At 37.8% G+C, this 19519-nt stretch overlaps 1 protein-coding gene across 12 annotated transcripts in view; it reads right to left on the bottom strand.

Annotated features, from left to right (window-relative positions):
- The window catches only part of ITSN2 (intersectin 2), a 145732-nt gene that overhangs the window by 105966 nt on the left and 20247 nt on the right, over positions 1–19519 (bottom strand). For 7 of the 12 annotated variants that reach the window (XR_006215972.1, XR_006215973.1, XM_042982389.1 and 4 more), the window contains exons 2-3: positions 4509–4572; positions 2251–2352 (exon numbers count right to left, since the gene is read on the bottom strand). Coding sequence is in view for 9 of the 12 variants with exons in the window: in XM_042982389.1 (XP_042838323.1) it covers positions 2251–2352; positions 4509–4539 (133 nt within the window). In the remaining 3 variants the exon portion in view is untranslated. Of the gene's footprint in view, positions 1–2250; positions 2353–4508; positions 4573–13784; positions 13958–19519 lie in introns of those variants that run through there. The other 5 variants (XM_042982392.1, XM_042982394.1, XM_042982391.1 and 2 more) reach the window with 3 other exon arrangements.

The raw sequence follows: 19519 nt of genomic DNA, 5'->3' as shown, positions 1-19519 counted from the left end.
TGCAGATGAATGCACAAACAACTTGTGGTACACATTTATACAATGGAATTCTACTCCGCAATGAAAGAATTTCACTTATATGACATTCTGGAAAAAGCAAAACTGCAGGGACAGAAATCTGACCAGTGGTTGCCAGTGGCAAAGGAGGGTGGTGAGGGAAACTTTTGGGTGACGGAAATGTTCCATATCCCGATTTACATGACTGTATACATTTGTTAAAACTCATCAAACTATATACTTAAGAAGGGTGAATTATACCTCAATACGCCCAACTTAAAAATTAAACAAAATAAAAATATAGCATCTAATATATGCTTGCTACATGGAGGCTACTCAATAAATTAGTTTCCTTACTCAACCCAATCCCAGGGAACAGTATAATTAAGGAGAAGTCAGAGCATTAAAATCTTTCTCAGGCTCTTTCCTTTCTGGTAAAGGTACCCTTGCCAGAAAATACTGAGAGCGAGGCTTTTTAGTCAGAAAACTGAAGGCTATTTAAAGTCTGGAGAGTCTGGTTAGGAAGGCCTGAGCTGCTCTAACACACAGCAGGGCACATCCCCTGGGCAAGGGAGACTGCTTCCTAAGACTGCAGAGGGCCCCATGGCATCAGGATAGTGCTTTCTTATGTCCCACCACCTCCTCACCTTTCCTTGGCTACCTATCTTGACAGTGGCCAAAGCAACCTATCTGATTTCTTGCTTAGTTCTTCATTACTCCAACCAGCCACCCTTATACCTTTATATACATTCAGTCAAAAAACACTTAGGGGGCACCATTGTGACCAAGGACCAGGGGTACAAGGATGAATGAAATGAACTCCTTAAAGGAGCTCAGAGACTCCCTTAGCCAAAAGAATCACATACAACAATCATGATTAAATATTATGATTAATGTCACTTACAGATTAAAAATGTTCTAAAGCATTATAACAAGGAATAATTTTCAGGTAGTATTTAATCTTTAAATGTGAGCACTTCAAAAAAATGACATTAAAACAAAAGATATTAATGCACTAAAAGTTTTACAGAAAGGAAAAGTTAAATAGCAATAAGAAAAGTAGGAAAAATATATACTTCAAAAACAATTTTAAAACAGTTGATCCAATTCTGGCTTTCTTAGAATATATACTAACAGAATCTTTTAAAGAGCCAACAGTTTATTATTTTGAACTTCCAGTAAAACATCTCCCAATATTAGTCTTTAGTTGTTTGTAAGCCTTATAGAAAGTCAGAAAAACCCAAGTTTTGGGGTTAACGTTTAATATTTCCTTAAAAAGCTAACAACATTTTACACTGTCTGACCACTTTAGAAATGTATTAAAATTCTATCCACTTCCCCCTCTCATCACTAAATTGAGAATGTGGTATTTTCATAAAGATTTCTGTTGCTTATTCTCATCTTCTCACCTACTGGCTCTGTCAAAAATGTTCTTATGGTCTATGCAGAAGGAAAAATACACATTTATAGAACAACCACTATATGCTAAATCCCCTACAATAAATAGTGTCATCTCTGTTTTACATATATAGATACACCACACATGTATATGCATATGTACACACACACACACATACACACACACACACACTCCACAAGGTTAAGTCACACAGCTGAGTAGTCAGCAGTATTCTAACACTTAGTTCTGAATGTACACAACTCAAACATGTTATACCCTGCTCGTATGCTATGAAATTAAATGAAGACTATTTCTGGGTCCAGTTCAAAATAATCGTCAAATGATAGATGTTGACCCAGTACAAACTTCAAGCTCTAAAATACAACTAGAATACTGGTCTAGATAGAACTAAAGCCTCAACTGGGACTTGAATAATAAATCCTTGGGCTGTCAGAAATGCAGACAGTACTATATATGATTCTGTAGGCCCAATGTTAACAATTTCCTAATTACAGAGATGAAAAGACTAATAAACTCTCAAACTGTAAAAAGGTAATGAAACTCTAAAAATAAAATGGCATTTTTTTCTTCCTAAAGCCATTTGCTGTTCCTGTTCCCTCCCCTCTTCCATATTTTGGATATGGCCACTGCCACAGGCTTCAGAACCTCTTACTCAGAGAACCAACTTCAGTACCCCCATGATTTTAAGGCTGGAACAAGCTACGTTACACTGCAGTCAACAGGCAGTGACATGAATCTGAAGTACCCTCTTGCTTATCACCTGATGACTCAAATATCAGGCTCTCTGTATTTACAATTTCATTACATGTTTGAAAAGCAGAAAGCAAACCTACCATGATTAAAGAAGACTCTGGCAAGGATGATTCTGCTGGTGCAGAAGACACCAGAATTAGAGTCACGAGTGGTAAAAATATGACGCACTGATCTTTTTTGCTCTGTTGAGGAGATGGGAAGTGAAGCATCAAAGAGACTAAGAAAAGAATATCTGCTCAATAGAACTTTCTAAGATGACGTAAATGTTCTGTATCTGTATCCCACACCATTTCCAACACAATGGCCACTGGCCACATGTGGCTTTGAGAACTTGAAATGTGGCTATGTGACTGAGGGACTGAATTTATTTAATTTTTATTAATTTAAATTTAAGTTGAAATAGTCACATGTAGCTAATGGCTACTATATAGGCAGCACAGCTCTGTGAGACCAAGTAAGTCTAAAGTCTGTGGTTAGTCTTGGGATGATAAAACAGGGCAAAATACGAGAAATACGTCAGAAGCGTTTAGAAACATGGCTTGGTCTAGGGCACTTATAGACAAGTTCCAACAGTACTGGGCATCGAAAAGATTTATCATCATCTATAATTGAGGATTTGCTAGAAGAGCAAACACTGCTTTGGAAGGCTTTGTGCTACATACGTGGATACCTCTTCCAATAAGATCTTGATCTCTGAATTGCACTTCATTTAGATACATACAAGATTATCCTCAATCTTCAACTACATTATAAACAAAGTGGGAGGATATCACAGTCTACATTTGTTATCAATTCTTCAGAAGTTTTAAAAAATTACTACCTTTATTCCTATACACCACTTATAAGTAACTGTCCAACATTTTGCCTGATATTATTCATTCTTTTATATACAATGCAATGAGCTACAAAATAGATACATAAATGTTAAGGGAATGGAAGAAACAGAATGAAGTAAGACTGGGCCTACACTGCTTTCTTTCATGTTCATTTGGTTTATAATACTTCTTAACACTTTGGTTGAAGTTTATAACTAAACTATGTATTTAATACAAACTCCTTTGTATGGTGCACAGAAATCCTCAAATTTGGGAAGAGCACATTACTACCATAATTATTACCCTGATTCTAAACTTATGTTTACTACTCATTATGGAAAAAAAAACCCATTATTTAATTTTTAAAAATTGTGGCATCAAATAATCTTCATAATCCCACACCATTTCCAGCAATGCTCACATTGATCTTTAAATAAGAGTTCTGAAAAGGCAAAAAAACAAAACAAAACCTTTATCTCAAGCTCTTCAACACTGAATTCTTCCACACAGAATTTAGTTTTATCTCTTACACAAATAATTCATTTTTCCAAAACTTTCCTAAATCTCACAAGGTCAATCCTGAGTCTTAAAATTTTAGATATACAACGTGTATTTTTGTATTAATGATGTGCTTAATTTGGCCTTATGACTGAAAATTTTTTTAAAATGTAATTGATCAAATACTAGATGGTAACATTAAAACAGAATTGCTTTTTTGCAAGTGATAGAATTATTCATGATGCTTCCCTCTTTTTTTCCCCTAATGTTCTTTAATATAACTGCTTTCAATTTAAACGTTAAAGAATTACTGACTAGACTCTCTATTATTTTTTATTTGTAATTGGCTAATGAAATTTACCACAAAATTAAGAACTTTGCATTTTAGATTTCTTTAGCAATTTAAAAACATAACGCATTTTCTCAATTAATTCTATATGACATACACAGTAACTTAATACTAAGGTGGGTCAATTTGTATTTGGGAAAAGAATTAAAACTAGAATCAGAAAAGAAGCTTTAAAAGATTTCTGTCACTGAAATTACTTAAACATTTTCTTTAAAAATGTTTCATATTAAACAATTATGTGTGTAGGCATACACAATCCTTAATAAAAAGAAAACTTAACTATATGCATAGATTACTAAATGAATCTTTATTGGCTTACTCATTATACAATCATCCCAAGCTATAGAAAACATCTTTAATATTCTTCACCTTATAGCACTCTGCTTTCTGTCCTCCCATTTTATGCAACAAACACGAAATACCTTTAGGTTATTCTTAACTGCTCAAAGGCAAACACACATACCAGATGATACTGCAGACATGCTTATACTGAGTCACAGGAACTACTGCAGTGTTCTGAAGTAAACTATCAAAACATTTTCAGTAAGAATACTTTAAGTTTTGCATTTATAAGCTTAAGGAAAAATATCAAAATGAGTATTTTATAACCTCTACAAAAAAAACACCCCCAAAACCCATAACCTCTTTATCTTGCCACAAGCACAAAGCGGCTTACCATTCATAGTTGTGGGAAACTGAGCCATCATGGTCCTGAATTTTCCTTGCTAGCTCTCAGCCATCTGCAACATAAAAACATTGTGCCATTAATAATACAACAAGGGCAGATCGGAGCGTTAGTGCACCAGCTCAGCAGTGGGAATGTCTGTCCCCTTCAGCTCACACTTCCAATGGAAGACAATGCAGAGTGCTGCCGCTGCTGAAGAGGCAGGATTTACATTTGGGGAAGGGTAGGAGACTTTGTTGGGTAATGGTGCTGCCTTTTAAAATAGGAACACTTATAAGAAAAACAGTCACATATGTCATAGAAAATACTGAATAAAGAAGCTGTTGGCATGAGCCAACTTTGTAGAAATTAGCTTGGGAGAGAGGAAGGTTGTTCTAACAAGGCAAGATTTTATTTCAGAGATATCAATTGTATAAATTAAGTATATAAAATGACATGGAAACCAAGATAGTCTTTTTTTTTTAATCCCCAAACAAGAAAAATATCCAAAATAAATGTAGCACAGAGTTCCACAGGTTTATAAAAATTATCTAGAATTACTATAACATATATGTTTATCTAAACATAACTAAATGCACTAGGGAAAGAAGTAACTTTGGGAATTAACAGCTGTGATTTAAATCCCAACTCTGCTATTTTCCTAGCTGTGACCATGGGAGAGTTATTAACCTTTCTGAGTCTCAGATTCCTTATCTATAAAAAATACTTTACATTAGAGTTGTTTTAAGTATTAAACATAATCCAGTACACCGCTTGAGATACAGTGAGTGTTTGATAAATGCCTGCTATTTTGCAAACATCCAGGAAGGAAGAGTGCAGTATAATTTTGAACCCTGAATTCATTATTTTACTATGAATAAATTCAAAATTCAAAATTTATTCCACAAATCTTGAGGGTAGGACTGGTTAGGGCGAGTGAAGACATAGCAAATTTACAACAATGTACTTAGTAATTAAAACCATGGATTATAACATTGTAGGGAAACATCACTATATTAAAAGACCATTCAGGAGCTCTCCAATTTACCCAAATCATTGAAATATTAACATTTTTAGAAGCCCAAAGAAAAATGTTTGCACAAGCCATTGGAACAAAGAAGTCATAAACAGTTACACATCATGGCAAGGTGTCACTGGAGAAGCTGGCTAACCAGCTACCAAGAAGTGCTACAAGGTACTATATGTTAGTCAATTCAGTGTGCTTGAAGAGATATAGAACTGTATCAGTATAACCACCAAAAGTCACACTAACAAAAGATTGGTATATAAATCCAACATACTGATTTACGAAGAGAAATTTAATAGCCAAGAAACTAACAGTAGTTTTTCTTCCTATAAAGCAAACTATAATGTCTACTAAATGTCGATCAGATCATTATGTGGTGAACAAAGGGAGTCGACAGTGATTAGAATGCTTAATGCTATCAGGCACTAACAGGCCGACACATTTATCTACACAAGAACATGCAAGGACTACCCAACAGGGATGGTTCAATCTCCAATAATACTCTGAACGGCACTACCAACTTTACTCTTCTGACTCCCACCTTTTCTGTATGCTACCAACCTCCCTCTTAAAGTGTACATTCTTTCTTTAGAATGTTAGTTCTTTCTTTAGTGCAGCTTCTACATAGCTAAGGAAACTGTCAATAAAACTGAAAGACAAGCTACTGGATGGGAGAAGGTATTTGGGAATGACATATCTGATAAAGGGTTAGTATCCAAAATATATAAAGAACATATAAAACCCAACACCCAAAAAACAAATGATCTAATTAAAAATGGGCAGATGAACAGACATTTTTCAAAGAAAGACATATAGACGGTCAACAGACACATGAAAAGATGCTCAATATCACTAATCATCAGGGAAATGCAAATCAAAATCACAATGAGATGTCACCTCACACCTGTCAGAATAGCTAAAATGAAAAACACAAGAAACAAGTGTTGTTGAGGATGTGGAGAAAAAGGAACCCTCTTGCACTACTGGTAGGAATGTGAACTGGTACAGCCACTATGGAAGACAGTATGGAGGTTCCTCAAAAATTAAAAATAGCATTACCATATGATCCAGTACTTCCATTAATGGGTATTTACCCAAAGAACATGAAAACACTAATTTGAAAAGGTATATGCACCCCTATGTTTACATTATTTACATTATTTACAATAGCCAAATTATGGAAGTAGTCCAGTTGTCCATCTACAGATAATGAATAAAGAAAATGTGGTATATATATAAAATAGAAAATTACTTAGCCATAAAAAAGAATGATCTTGCCATTTGCAACAACATAGATGGATCCAGAGGGTATAATGCTAAGTGAAATAAGTCAGAGAAACACAAATAATTTCACTCATATGCAGAATTTAAGAAACAAAGAAAAAAAAGAGACAAACCAAAAAACAGACTCTTTTTTAAAAATTTTTTTTAATGTTTTTATTTATTTTTGAGAAAGAGACAGAGCATGAGCAAGGGAGGGTAAGAGAGAGAGGGAGACACAGAATCTGAAGCAGGCTCCAGGCTCTGAGCTGTCAGCACAGAGCCCAATGTGGGGCTTGAACTCACAAACCCTGAGATCATGACCCGAGTCGAAGTCGGACGCTTAACCGTCTGAGCCACCCAGGTGCCCCCAACTCTTATAGAGAACAGGTGGTTACCAGAGTGGACGTGGGGTGGGGCTGGGGGTGAATGTGTGCACTAGGTAAAGGGGATTAAGAGTACACTTAACATGATGAGCACTAAGTAATTTGTATAAAGTCACTGAATCACTATGTTAACTTTACTGGAATGAAAAAAAGAAAAATCTTTACTGCAATGGAGCTTTAAACCTGTTACCACACTTAGACTTCACCTATAACTACACTCTTCTTAGGTAGGGAGGAAATTCTACCTATGTACAAGTTAGTTTTTTCTTCACTCCTTTCTCCAAAGGTAATATAAAGTTCAGCTTTTTGAGTTGTTTACCGCACAGAAAAGTAGTATCTAAACCATGGTGGAGTAGTCAAGAACTCACTTAAGGAGTAAGAATTAGTTATAATTGTAACTAATTATTATTGTTTTTATATTTTGTTTTATATTGTATTTGTTTTATATTGTTTATATTGTTTTATATTGTAATTAAATTGTTTTATATAATTTATAATTATAAATTGTACGAACACTGAATTTGAACCCATAGCTCGCTAGGAGTTTTAAAAGGTTTTAAGGAGAGGGACACAGATTTCACTTAAGACAATCAATGGTGAAGAAAAGACCAAGACTACATCAGGGAGATCAGTTAGGTAAGAGATGAAAACAACAACTGGCACCTGATCTAAAATAGTGACAGGCAGATGGGGCACCTGGGTGGCTCAGTCGGTTAAGTGGCCAACTTCAGCTCAGGTTGATCTCACTGTTCATGAGTTCAAGCCCCGCATCAGGCTCTGTGCTGACAGCTCAGAGCCTGGAGCCTGCTTTGAATTCTGTGTCTTCCTCTCTTTCTGCCCCTCTCCCACTCATGCACTGTCTCTCTTTCTCTCTCAAAAATAAACAAACAGTTAAAAAATAAAATAGTGACAGATGGAACAGAAGAGATAGGATGAACTAGAAAAACAATGAAGGGTTTAAAACAGGTAGAATTCAGCGACTCTTTATATATGAAGGACTATGAAGTAAAAGGAATCAAAGAGATGACTCCCAGAATTTGTCTGTGAGACTGGGTGAACTAGTTTAAAAAAAAAGTAAACAGAGAGGAGGTCTCATAAATCGATTTATGATGAAAACTTCCTCAATATAGAAATTCTACAAAAAAGAATAACACTTTTACTTTCCCCATTTTAAATTATCATTAGTAATATTAAACCAAAATAAGTTACATGCCTGCAAAGAAACTATTTACTTACAAATATGCAGTAAGTCTATTTATTAGGTCTCTGAGACTGAGATAGTTTTAAAATGTAGGAGAAAAATCCTCCAAAAGCATTACATGCAACACACTGTATAACTGCATAAAAGCATGTGAATTACCAAAGACAGTTTGAAGAGAAAGCATGCACTTACAAAGACAAAGAAGAGGATCCCAGGATCACAAAGCCTTAATCAGTTAGATCTAGGTTTAAAACTTAAAGATTACCTATCTAGGACTTCTGGCTAGTCATTACATATTCTATGAATACATCAGAATGCCACATAACAGATGCTCAATAATCACAGGTATAATTCTGAAATAAAACCAAAGAATGAATCAAATAATATAAAGGAAAGGGAGGGCAAATCCCTTCAAACAAGCTGAAGGAACTGGTATTACAGAATCTTTTTTTTTTTTTAACATTTATTTTTGAGAGACAGAGAGAGCATGAGTGGGGGAGGGGCAGAGAGAGAGGGAGACAGAATTTGAAGCAGGCTTCAGGGTCTGAGCTGTCAGCACAGAGCCCTATGTGGGGCTCGAACCCACTAACCGTGAGATCACGACCTGAGCCGAAGTCAGACACTTAACCGATTGAGCCACCCAGCAGCCCTCAGAATCTTCTTTACCTGGTACACGAGATCTAGCCTGCCATGCATACAGGTATCATATTCTTACTTGTATGTATGCATGTGACATTTGATTGACTGTGGTAACATCTGACTATGGTAGCACAATTTGTTGGAACCAATAAGCTTTTAAAGCATGCTATTTCATACCTGTTGGCTTTGTATCAATTCTTTCTGCCCTGTCGTTGAATTGCTTAACAATTCTACTAATCTACCTGGATAGTACCTATGCAAAAAAATAACAATTGGAATTTTGAAAAATTCAACAGGTACATTTTATGTTAAAAATATCAATTGTTTTACTCTATGTAATCATAATAGCTACCATTTAATGAGTGCCTACCTAGTATTAATGCAATACACTTCTATTACTCACTTATGTGTCACGCTCAATACTGAGAATCTAATATGTTCCGGGAGCTTCAGAGGAGAAACAGAGGAGATTGGAGAATCGGCTTCCAGGTGCCAGATACTGCTGGACACCTTTAATAACACTAATAATCTTCACAATATCCCTGCAAGGCAGGTGATACTGTATTCATTTCACAGATGAGGAAAGTGAAAGGTTAAATTACTTGCCTAAATTCACTAAGTGATGAAGCCAGCATGCAATCCCAAACCTAATTCTAAAGCTGATGGGGCTTCCCAGGGGCGTTATCTGCCTCCTCTTCTCTTAAATGGGCATAATCATTTTTTTTTAATTTTTTACATGTATTTATTTTTGAGAGAGACAGAGCACAAGTGGGGGAGGGGCAGAGATAGAAGGAGACAGATTTTTTTTTTTCTTAATTTTTTTTTAATGTTTTATTTCTGAGGCAGAGAGAGACAAGAGCATGAGTGGGGGAGGGGCAGAGAGAGAGGGAGACACAGAATCAGAAAGCAGGCTCCAGGCTCTGAGTGGTCAGCACAGAGCCCGATGTGGGACTCGAACTCACAAACCGTGAGATCATGACCTGAGCCAAAGTGGGTCGCTCAACCAACTGAGCCATCCAGGCGCCCCAAGGAGACACAGAATTTGAAGCAGACTCCAGGCTCTGAGCTGTCAGCACAGAGCCCGACACAGGGCTCGAACTCACAAACCTCGAGATTATGACTGGATGCTTAACTGACTGAGCCACCCGGGTGCCCCAGTGGGCATAAGAATTAATGATGAATGGGTCACAGCTTCCTGCAAGGAGCAGGTCAACTTAATGTTGGCACATTTGTAGGGGAGAAGGCAAACATACCAGAGATGTCTTCCAACATCCAACACATAGGTCCACACATATAGGTCTATGATGTACACAAATTAGGGGACAGCTAATTCTTGGTCCTCTTGGTGTAACCCTCTCAGAGGAAGAAAGGAGTTATCAGCATCTCCCCAGCTACATGCCTGCTGCCAGTTTCAGGCATGTGTGATTGGAGTCAGCATCCAACACCTGTCCCTATTCCTTAAAAGAGGTAACATGTAATGATGGGCAATCTTGGCAGTTTGCAGTTATCATATATTTAAAACACTGTTATTAATTACCTATGGCTTTAGGATATTCATATGGAGACTTTCTTGCACATTATAAATAGAGGACTGCCACTGTTACCTTTTTAGATACCACAAACACACGTGTGGTAAATGATAGGCACAAGGCAAAGAAGAAAGCAGTGGATTAATACAATGCAAATACCCCTTGTAGAAAATGCAGGAACTATGTTCATACTAAGGAGAGAAAAGTAGAAATGCTTCAACAGGAGCAGGAAATCCTTCTTTAAAATCCAGAGAGGGGAAAACTGTAGCCATTTTAAGTTAAAAATAGCTTGATTAAAGCTGAATTTTTTTTTGTCTGTTTAGAAGAACAGAACTTTAGAAGGAAACAATCACAGTAATTAGTCCAAAACCTTCAATTTTCAGGACAGGAAAACTAAGAGACTTGTATAATCTCACAGGGCTAGTAAGCAGCAAAACGGGTTCTAGAAACCACATCTCTTCTGTCCAATGCTCAGGACATAGGAGTTTCCCAACTCACCTGACTATATCACTGGGGACACTTCATAATCTAGAGACTCCCAGGTACATCACTGGGAGATTGTGGGAACTAGGGCATGAACATCCTAAAATGGTCTTCCTGCCTTGAGACCCTTCTGGAAAGCTACTAGTTTTTTTTCTTCCACAATACCTACTAATGCCCTTCTCCTGATAAAATTATGTCACGATTGCAAGTTCAAGCCCAAATTTGTTAGTAAGAAACATGGTATGAAACATGATTCAGAACCTCACCTCAATCTATTTTACCACATTCATCTCTAGACATGACCCCTTGACTCACATGTTCTAAGAACATCACCTTTTGAGGGGAGGGGGAATCAGGATGCTTTTTTCACTCCTCGATTTCTCTGTAAAGAGCTGCTCTCTCTGTCACGTTCACCACACCTCCTTCTCATTCTTCAACTCCCAACTCAAAGGTCACCTCTTCTCTGAGAGACGTGTGCGTGCTCAGTTAGTCATGGTCTCCTAGGTTGTCCACAATCTAGTGCATGCCACAGTAAACTCATTTATCATACTGTATTTCAATTTCACGTGTTTCACTTGTTCTGGGCAGAGGCCATTTTTTATTTAGGTCTAGTGCTAAAACAGATCTCCCAGAGAAAATGCTCAGTAAATATTTGCTGAACAAATGAATTGGGTAAATGAGTAGTATGGGTAAGATAAACAAAAACAAAGCAAGGGAAGCACGGAGAGAGGCACTGTGGAACTGAATACACAGAAAAGAAACTGGCTACACAAATGACTTCCTTGACACCCTGCAGGCCTCAGAGCTGTGGCTTTTAGAGCAAATTGTTCCTTGCAATATCCCTTTCATAATTTGTTTTTTCTTTTAAGTATGTTTTTAGAGAGTAAGTTTTATTGCCTATTGAATTCCAATTTTATATTGGGATAGGAAGGAAGGCCTGGATTTTTCAATTCTACTTTGAATCCTGCTGGTTAGCTTAAGTAAATTTGATTGAAGGCCTGCTATTCAAAAGCAAGATAATCAAGTTCGCAAAGGCATATCTTACAAAACTTTCGCCAGTGCCCCCTCCACTTCACGTGCTATGTACATAGAGCCAACTCTCCAAACTTACTGATTAGTTGGGAGAAAATGTTCCTTCCTCATCTGATTCCTAAGGAGATCAAGGTCAGTCCCATGAGAGAATGACTGAAACAAAATTACCTACTTCTTTATAGTTTCTACAGTAAGATGAAATTTACAGAGTACATATATTCTCTACAGCTGTTCCCTATCTATCCATACCTTCTTTCATTCATCCATTTATATATTTATCAAACATGAATAGTCACTATAATAATAAGGATTTGAAAATGTTATGAGAACCCAGAGGACAGAGCTAACACTCCTTGAGAGGTAAATTAAACTAGGGCACATATCACAAAGGAGGTAATATTTGTGTAAGAATGACCTAACGTGAGGTTAGTGAAAATTAAGTGGGTCCCATGCATGTTCAGAGTGAAAGACACTGTATAGGTGTGTGGACAGGCACTGATACAAAGAAAGGAAAAGTACCTGAATCTAACAGAAGGACTGGTTAAAAGGAAAGTACACAGTGGGTATCACAGTAAAGCCTTTCCTATTCAAAGACAGTGTGATGTGAGAGCCATGTAATTTCAAAGAACTCACTTAATCTTAAGTGTTAAAAGGGACCTTAAGAAACCCAGTAGATATGGGGCACCTGGGTGTCTCAAGTCGGTTAAGCATCTGACTTTGGCTCAGGTCATAAGCTCACGTCTGTGAGTTTGAGTCCCACATCGGGTTCTGTGCTGACAGCTCAGATTCTGGAGCCTGCTTCCGTTCTGTGTCTCCCTCTCTCTCTGCCCCTTCCCCGCTTGCACTCTGTATCTCCCTCTCTCAAAAACAAACATTAAAAAAAAAAAAAACAAAAAAAAAAAACAGTAGTTTTAAATCTTGCTCCTCCCAGTTCTAGAAATTTCAAAAAGAGATACAACAGAGGTAGGATAAGGAAGAGGGAAGGAGGCTGGAAGAGGATATCAAGTTCAATGAAAGTAGCTCTGTTTTTGTGTTTTACATACTGAGGCTTCTCTATAATATTTTATCTGATGATTTTTCTTTTTAAAAAAAGAGTTAAAAGCATACTGAATTCCATCCCCCTCATTTTAGAAACAAAGAGAAGCCAAATAGATTAAGTAACTTGCCAAGATCACACAATTTAAGGAACAAAGTATGTCATGCTAATGATTTTGAATTTCACTGTGCAAGTCATAGAGAACAAGTATTTAAAACACAGTATATGTTCCAGCTAGAGGCCCAGATTTGGTAGTGACCAAGGACCAGGAATAGGTGTCTTACTGTCAGTGAGTGACTTTATCCAGGGAAAGCATATATAAGAAACAAGAGAAGAACCTCATCTTTTAAGGGCAAAGGAAGAGAATTCTGAAAATACGGCAACTGAACCGGACAAGAGTATCTTGAGAAAGGGATACCAGTTATGAAGTGACGGACATAATTCAGATGGTGTGAATTTGAATGTAGACAATAGAGAAGAGGGATTTCTGAGGTAGAACGGATAGCATTTTCTGATCAGCTAAATGCTGATGAAAGAAGAACGTCAAGATCAGTTTCTATCTTGGGTGACAGGAGAGTGGTAATATTAACCAAGACAGAAGCTCTAAGAAAGTAGAAATCTGGATATAAGATTGGGGGGGGGGGCAACAAAATGTTCAATTTTTAACTTACCTAATGTGACAATGTGACACATACCTATAAAGACACACAGGTGGGAACATCTAAGAGACAGTAAGGATTCTGTCCAGGCTGCAGATCCAGATTTGGTAGTTCTCACGGACTGGGAAGGGTTGTACACGTCAGTGAATGACATTATCCACAAAAAGCATGTACAGGAAACAGGAGAACAATCAGAAAAGAGGTAAAAAAAAAAAAAAAAAAAAAAGAAGGAGTAATCAGGATATAAAGAAAGTGTTTCAAGATAATGGTCATAATTGTCAAAGGACACAGAAGTCAAGACTAAGCCATCAGTTTTGGCAATCTGCTTGAGAGTAGTTCCAGTGCAGGGAACTGGCTGTAAAAGTCAAACTGAAGTAAACCAGGCAGTAATTGGCAGGTGAAGTGTAGGTGACTCAAGAAGGACAGAGGAAAAAAGGGTGGGAGGAGAGATAACAGGCTTTAGAAAAGAGGCAAGGTTATAAGGCTCTCCTTTTAGATGGGAGAATAAAACTATTTTTAGAGGAAGAGGGAGAGATTTAATTTCCAAAAGGAGGAGGAAAGGAGGTTACCTAATAATGGAAGCTGGAGTCCAGAGAAAGTAGACAGCTCTACAGTATAAAGCAAGAACATGGGGCACACAGTTCTGGCTCTGGGAATATAGGACAAGAAAGATACATAAGGGTGAAAGATACATATAAGTTTGGAAGCAAAAGGAAAAGGAGTTGAGAAAGTACAGCTTTTCTTTGCAACCCTTTTTCCTCTCTTCTCTTTGGGCCCAGACAGTCTAAAGGGCAGGGCTGAAAACAAACTCTTGGATCTCCTGGGCCCCCAGGTGCCTACGCACAAATTTCTCTTCAAGCAACAAGAGAAGGTCACATGCAAATATGTTTGTTCCCATGAATCAACTAGATATGTGCATTTCAGCTTGTGTTCAATTAGCTTATGCCTTACACATGGAAACATCTGTTACATGAAAGAATGTGGGAGAAAAACATCCTAGGCAGAGGTAATTGCATGTGCAAAAGCAGAGTGAAGATGGGGCGCCTGGGTGGCTCAACTGGTTAAGACTGACTCGGGGCACCTGGGTGGCTCAGTCGGTTAAGCGTCCGACTTCAGCTCAGGTCACGATCTCGAGGTCCGCGGGTTTGAGCCCCGCGCTGGGCTCTGGGCTGATGGCTCAGAGCCTGGAGCCTGCTTCCGATTCTGTGTTTCCCTTTCTCTCTGCCCCTCCCCCGTTCATGCTGTGTCTCTCTCTGTCTGAAAAATAAATAAACGTTAAAAAAAAAAATTTTTTTTTAAAAAGGAAAAAAAAAAAAAAAAAGACTCTGACTGACTTCAGCTCAGCCCAAAGCCTGTCTCAAATCCTGTCTCCCTCTCTCTTTGCCCCTCCCCCGTTCTCTCTCTCTCTCTCAAAAATAAAAATAAACATTAAAAAAAAAAAACTTTTAAAAAAAAGGAGAGTGAAGAGCATGGCCTGGGAAAATAGGTGGCAGCTAATTCATATGAAATAGTGAAAAGCTTAACAATGCAAAGAACTCTAACAATAGCTGTAAAAAGAAGTATTATTATAATAATACCTAGCGGACATATATGAAAGGCCCACAGTTAATATCATCCTCAATGGGGACAAACTGAGAGCTTCCCCTTAAGGTCAGGAACACCCTAACCTCAGCTATCAGACACTTAAAAAGAAATGAAAGGCATACAAATTGGCAAAGAAGAAGTCAAACTTTCACTCTTCACAGATGACGTGATACTCTACATGGAAAACCCAAAAGACTCCACCAAAAAACTGCTACAACTGGTATGTGAATTCAGCTAAGTCTCAGGATATAAAATCAAAGTACAGAAATCAGGTGCATTTCTATACACCAATAATTTAACAGCAGAAAGAGAAATCAAGGCATCGATCCCATTTACAACTGCGCCAAAAATCATAAATACCTAGGAACAAATCTAACCAGAGGTAAAAGATCTGTATACTGAAAACTATAGAAAGCTTATGAAAGAAACTGAAGAAGACACAAAGAAATGGAAAAACATTCCATGCCCATGGATTAGAGAACAAGTATTGTTAAAATGTCAATACTACCCAAAGCAATCTACACATTCGACGCAATCCCTATCAAAATAACACCAACATTCTTCACAGCTAGAACAATCCTAAAATTTGTATGCAAATAGAAAAGACCCTGAATAGCCAAAGCAATTCTGACAAAGAAAACCAAAGCTAGAGGCATCACAATTCCAGACTTCAAGCTGTATTACAAAGCTGTAATCATCAAGACAGTATGGTAGTGGCACAAAAACAGACACTCAGATCAATGGAACAGAATAGACAACCCAGAAATGGACCCACAAACGTATGGCCAACTAATTTTTGACAAAGCAGGAAAGAACATCCAATGGAATAAAGACAGTCTCTTCAGCAAATGGTGCTGGGAAAAGTGGACAGCGACATGCAGAAAAATGAACCTGGACCACTTTCTTACAACACACACAAAAATAAACTCAAAATGGATGAAAGACCTAAACATAAGCCAGGAAGCCATCAAAATCCTAGAGGAGAAAACAGGAAACAACCTCTTTGACCTTGGCCGCAGCAGCTTCTTACCTAACACGTCTCTGGAGGCAAGGGAAATAAAAGCAAAAATGAACTATTGCGACCTCACAAAAATAAAAAGCTTCTGGACAGTGAAGGGAATAACAAAATAACAGGCAAATGACAGAATGGGAGAAGATATTTGCAAATGGCATATCAGATAAAGGGTTAGTATCCAAAATCTATAAAGAACTTATTAAACTCAACACCCAAAAACAAATAATCCAGTGAAGAAATGGGCAGAAGACATGATTAGACACTTCTCCAAAGAAGACATCCAGATGGCTAACAGGCATAAGAAAAGATGCTCAACATCACTCATCATCGGGGAAATACAAATCAAAACCACAATGAGATACCACCTCACACCTGTCAGAATGGCTAACACGAACAACTCAGACAACAACAGATGTTGGTAAGGATGCGGAGAAAGGGGAACCCTTTTGCACTGTTGGTGGGAATGCAAACTGGTGCAGCCACTCTGGAAAACAGTGTGGAGGTTCCTCAAGAAATTAAAAAGGACACAGCAGTTGCACTACTGCGTATTTATCTAAAGGATACAAAAATGCTGATTTGAAGGGGCACATGCACCCCTACGTTTAACGCAGCGCTATCAAATTATGGAAAGAGCCCAAATGTTCATCAACTAATGAATGGATAAAGAAGATATAGTGTGTGTGTGTGTGTGTGTGTGTGTGTACAGAAGATATAGAGTGTGTATACACACACACACACACACACACACACACAATGGAATACTACTCAGAGATCAAAAAGAATGAAATCTTGCATTTACAACAATGTGGATGGAACTAGAGTGTATTATGCTAAGCAAAATAAGTCAGAGGCAAACATCATATGATTTCACTCATATGATGAGTGAAAATTCTACAGAATTTTTTTTAATGTTTAATTTAGAGCAAGAAAGAGAGTACAAGTGGGAGAGGGGCACATAGCGAGGGAGACACAGAATCTGAAGCAGGCTTCAGGCTGAGCTGTCAGCACAGCACCCAACAAGAGGCTCAAACTTATGAACCATGAGATCATGACCTGAGCTTAAGTCAGACACTTAACCGACTGAACCACCCAGGTGCCCCCACTCATATGTAGAATTTAAGAAACTCAACAGATGAACATAGGGGGAGGCAAGGAAAAATAAGATAAAAACAGAGAGGGAGGCAAACCATAAGAGACTCTTAAATACAGAGAACAGAGTTGCTGGAAGGGAAGTGGGTGGGTCGATGGGCTAAATGGGTGATGAGCATTAAGGAGGGCACTTGTTGGGATGAGCACTGGGTGTTCTATGTAAGTGATGAGTCACTGGGTTCTACTCCTGAAACCAATACTACACTGTATGTTTACTAACTTGAACTTAAATAAATACATTTTAAAAAGTAATAATAATACCTAGCTGAAAGAAATGTAAATTAGCACAACTATTTGGAAAGGAATTTGGAAATGTACTCATTTATAGCCTGCCCTTCTTCCAGAAATAAAGCTCCTGCAAAAATATAAAAAACATTAAATTAAAAAGTAGATGGGTAAATGAAGGTAAACAAAAAATAAGTGATCACTTATACTTTTAACTTTTGCATATGTCTGACAGTTTTCATAAATAAAATTTGAAAAAGAAAATTAGTTTTGGCCTTCATACATCTGACCTGACCACTAGCTCTCCTTCAGTGTTGTCCCCTACAATCACCAGGGCAATTCCTTGACTGCTTTCACATCCACTTCACTAGCCCCCCTCCAACATTATTCCTATACTTCCTATATCCTATATCCAGAGGATCCTGCCCACATCCTGGCCTCCAAGTCTTTGACCCCTGTATTCCAAACATCTTATCCTTCATCTTACCTCAGCCAGGCACTCCCAGGTCACACCGTGGGCCTTGTTATCACTGAAGACTGCGCTCCTCTGTAACCCACTTCAAGCCCCCCCACTCTCCCTTCACCAGAACCTCACTCAAAAGCCCATTCTCTCTAGTTCTCAGACTCTGGCAATTCTTAACTCTACCAGGACCTACAAAATATTGGTCTCAGCAACTTTTCACCATCCCTCATTCTTCCTTATGCCCTAATATCCCCTCCCTTAGGTCCTAATATCCCTCTTTACCCAAATAATTACCACTATTAAGTAACTCATTGTGTACATCCTCAAGTTCACGTTCTTCTCTCCCTTTATACTATTCATCTGGTAAAATCTCACTGCTATTCCATGGCCATACAAATGAAGGTGCTGACTGGCGTCACTAAACTCCTGACCACTCTTGACTGCCTGACAAGTTCATGTTTCCCTAGCCTATCTATCTGCTCCCCTCTCTCCTTGATGACCATTTCACACTCCTCTCCCTCACTCTGCCAGACTCGTAACATGTGTCATAAAAACTGTTCATCCGGCTTGTTGCCTTTTGATTTGAAAGCATCTTTTACTATACCAACCTCTTTATTTTTATACCAAAATTTGTCAATCTTTTCCTTCATGACTACTGATCATTGTTATGCTAAGAAAGCCCTGTCTCATACCATACATACCAAATGTGTATTTTTTTAATTTTTTAAATTTATTTTTGAGACAGAGAGACACAGAGACACAGAATCTGAGGCAGGCTCCAGGCTCTGAGCTGTTAGCACAGAGCCTGATGCGGGGCTCGAACCCACGAGCTGTGAGATCATGAGCTGAGCTGAAGTCAGACATTTAACAGACTGAGCCACCCAGGCACCCCCCAAATATGTATTTTTGAAATTACATATTTGATCTGGATTTTTATTTTGGAGTGGAAAGAACAGCTATGAATCTAAAGTGTTTACTCCTCTACCATCGTCACCACTTACAATGTCTAGTACTTTTTGTGAAACCATTTATGAAATAATTCAGCCTTCCCAACTGATCTAAAATGCATCTCTTTTCTTGTACACTAAGTGTACACACAAGGCTACACTTATTTCAGTTTGTGGGTTTTCCCATGGACTCTTGTATGAGACTTCTAACTACCACAGCACTAGAATATGCAAATCCCTATCTACCCACTATCATCTTTTTCTATAATTTTCCTATTTTCAGACGTTTATTTTTATGTCTTTCAGTGGGATTTTACTCATCTCATTTAATTCTAGGCACTTTATGGTTATGGTAATATTACATATTAATTTTATATATTTTTGGTAT

This window comes from Panthera tigris, chromosome A3 (assembly GCF_018350195.1).
Source record: "Panthera tigris isolate Pti1 chromosome A3, P.tigris_Pti1_mat1.1, whole genome shotgun sequence".
Lineage (NCBI taxonomy): Eukaryota > Metazoa > Chordata > Mammalia > Carnivora > Felidae > Panthera > Panthera tigris.
Note: the sequence above shows the minus strand (reverse complement) of the source record. Positions and strands in the feature narration are given on the sequence as shown.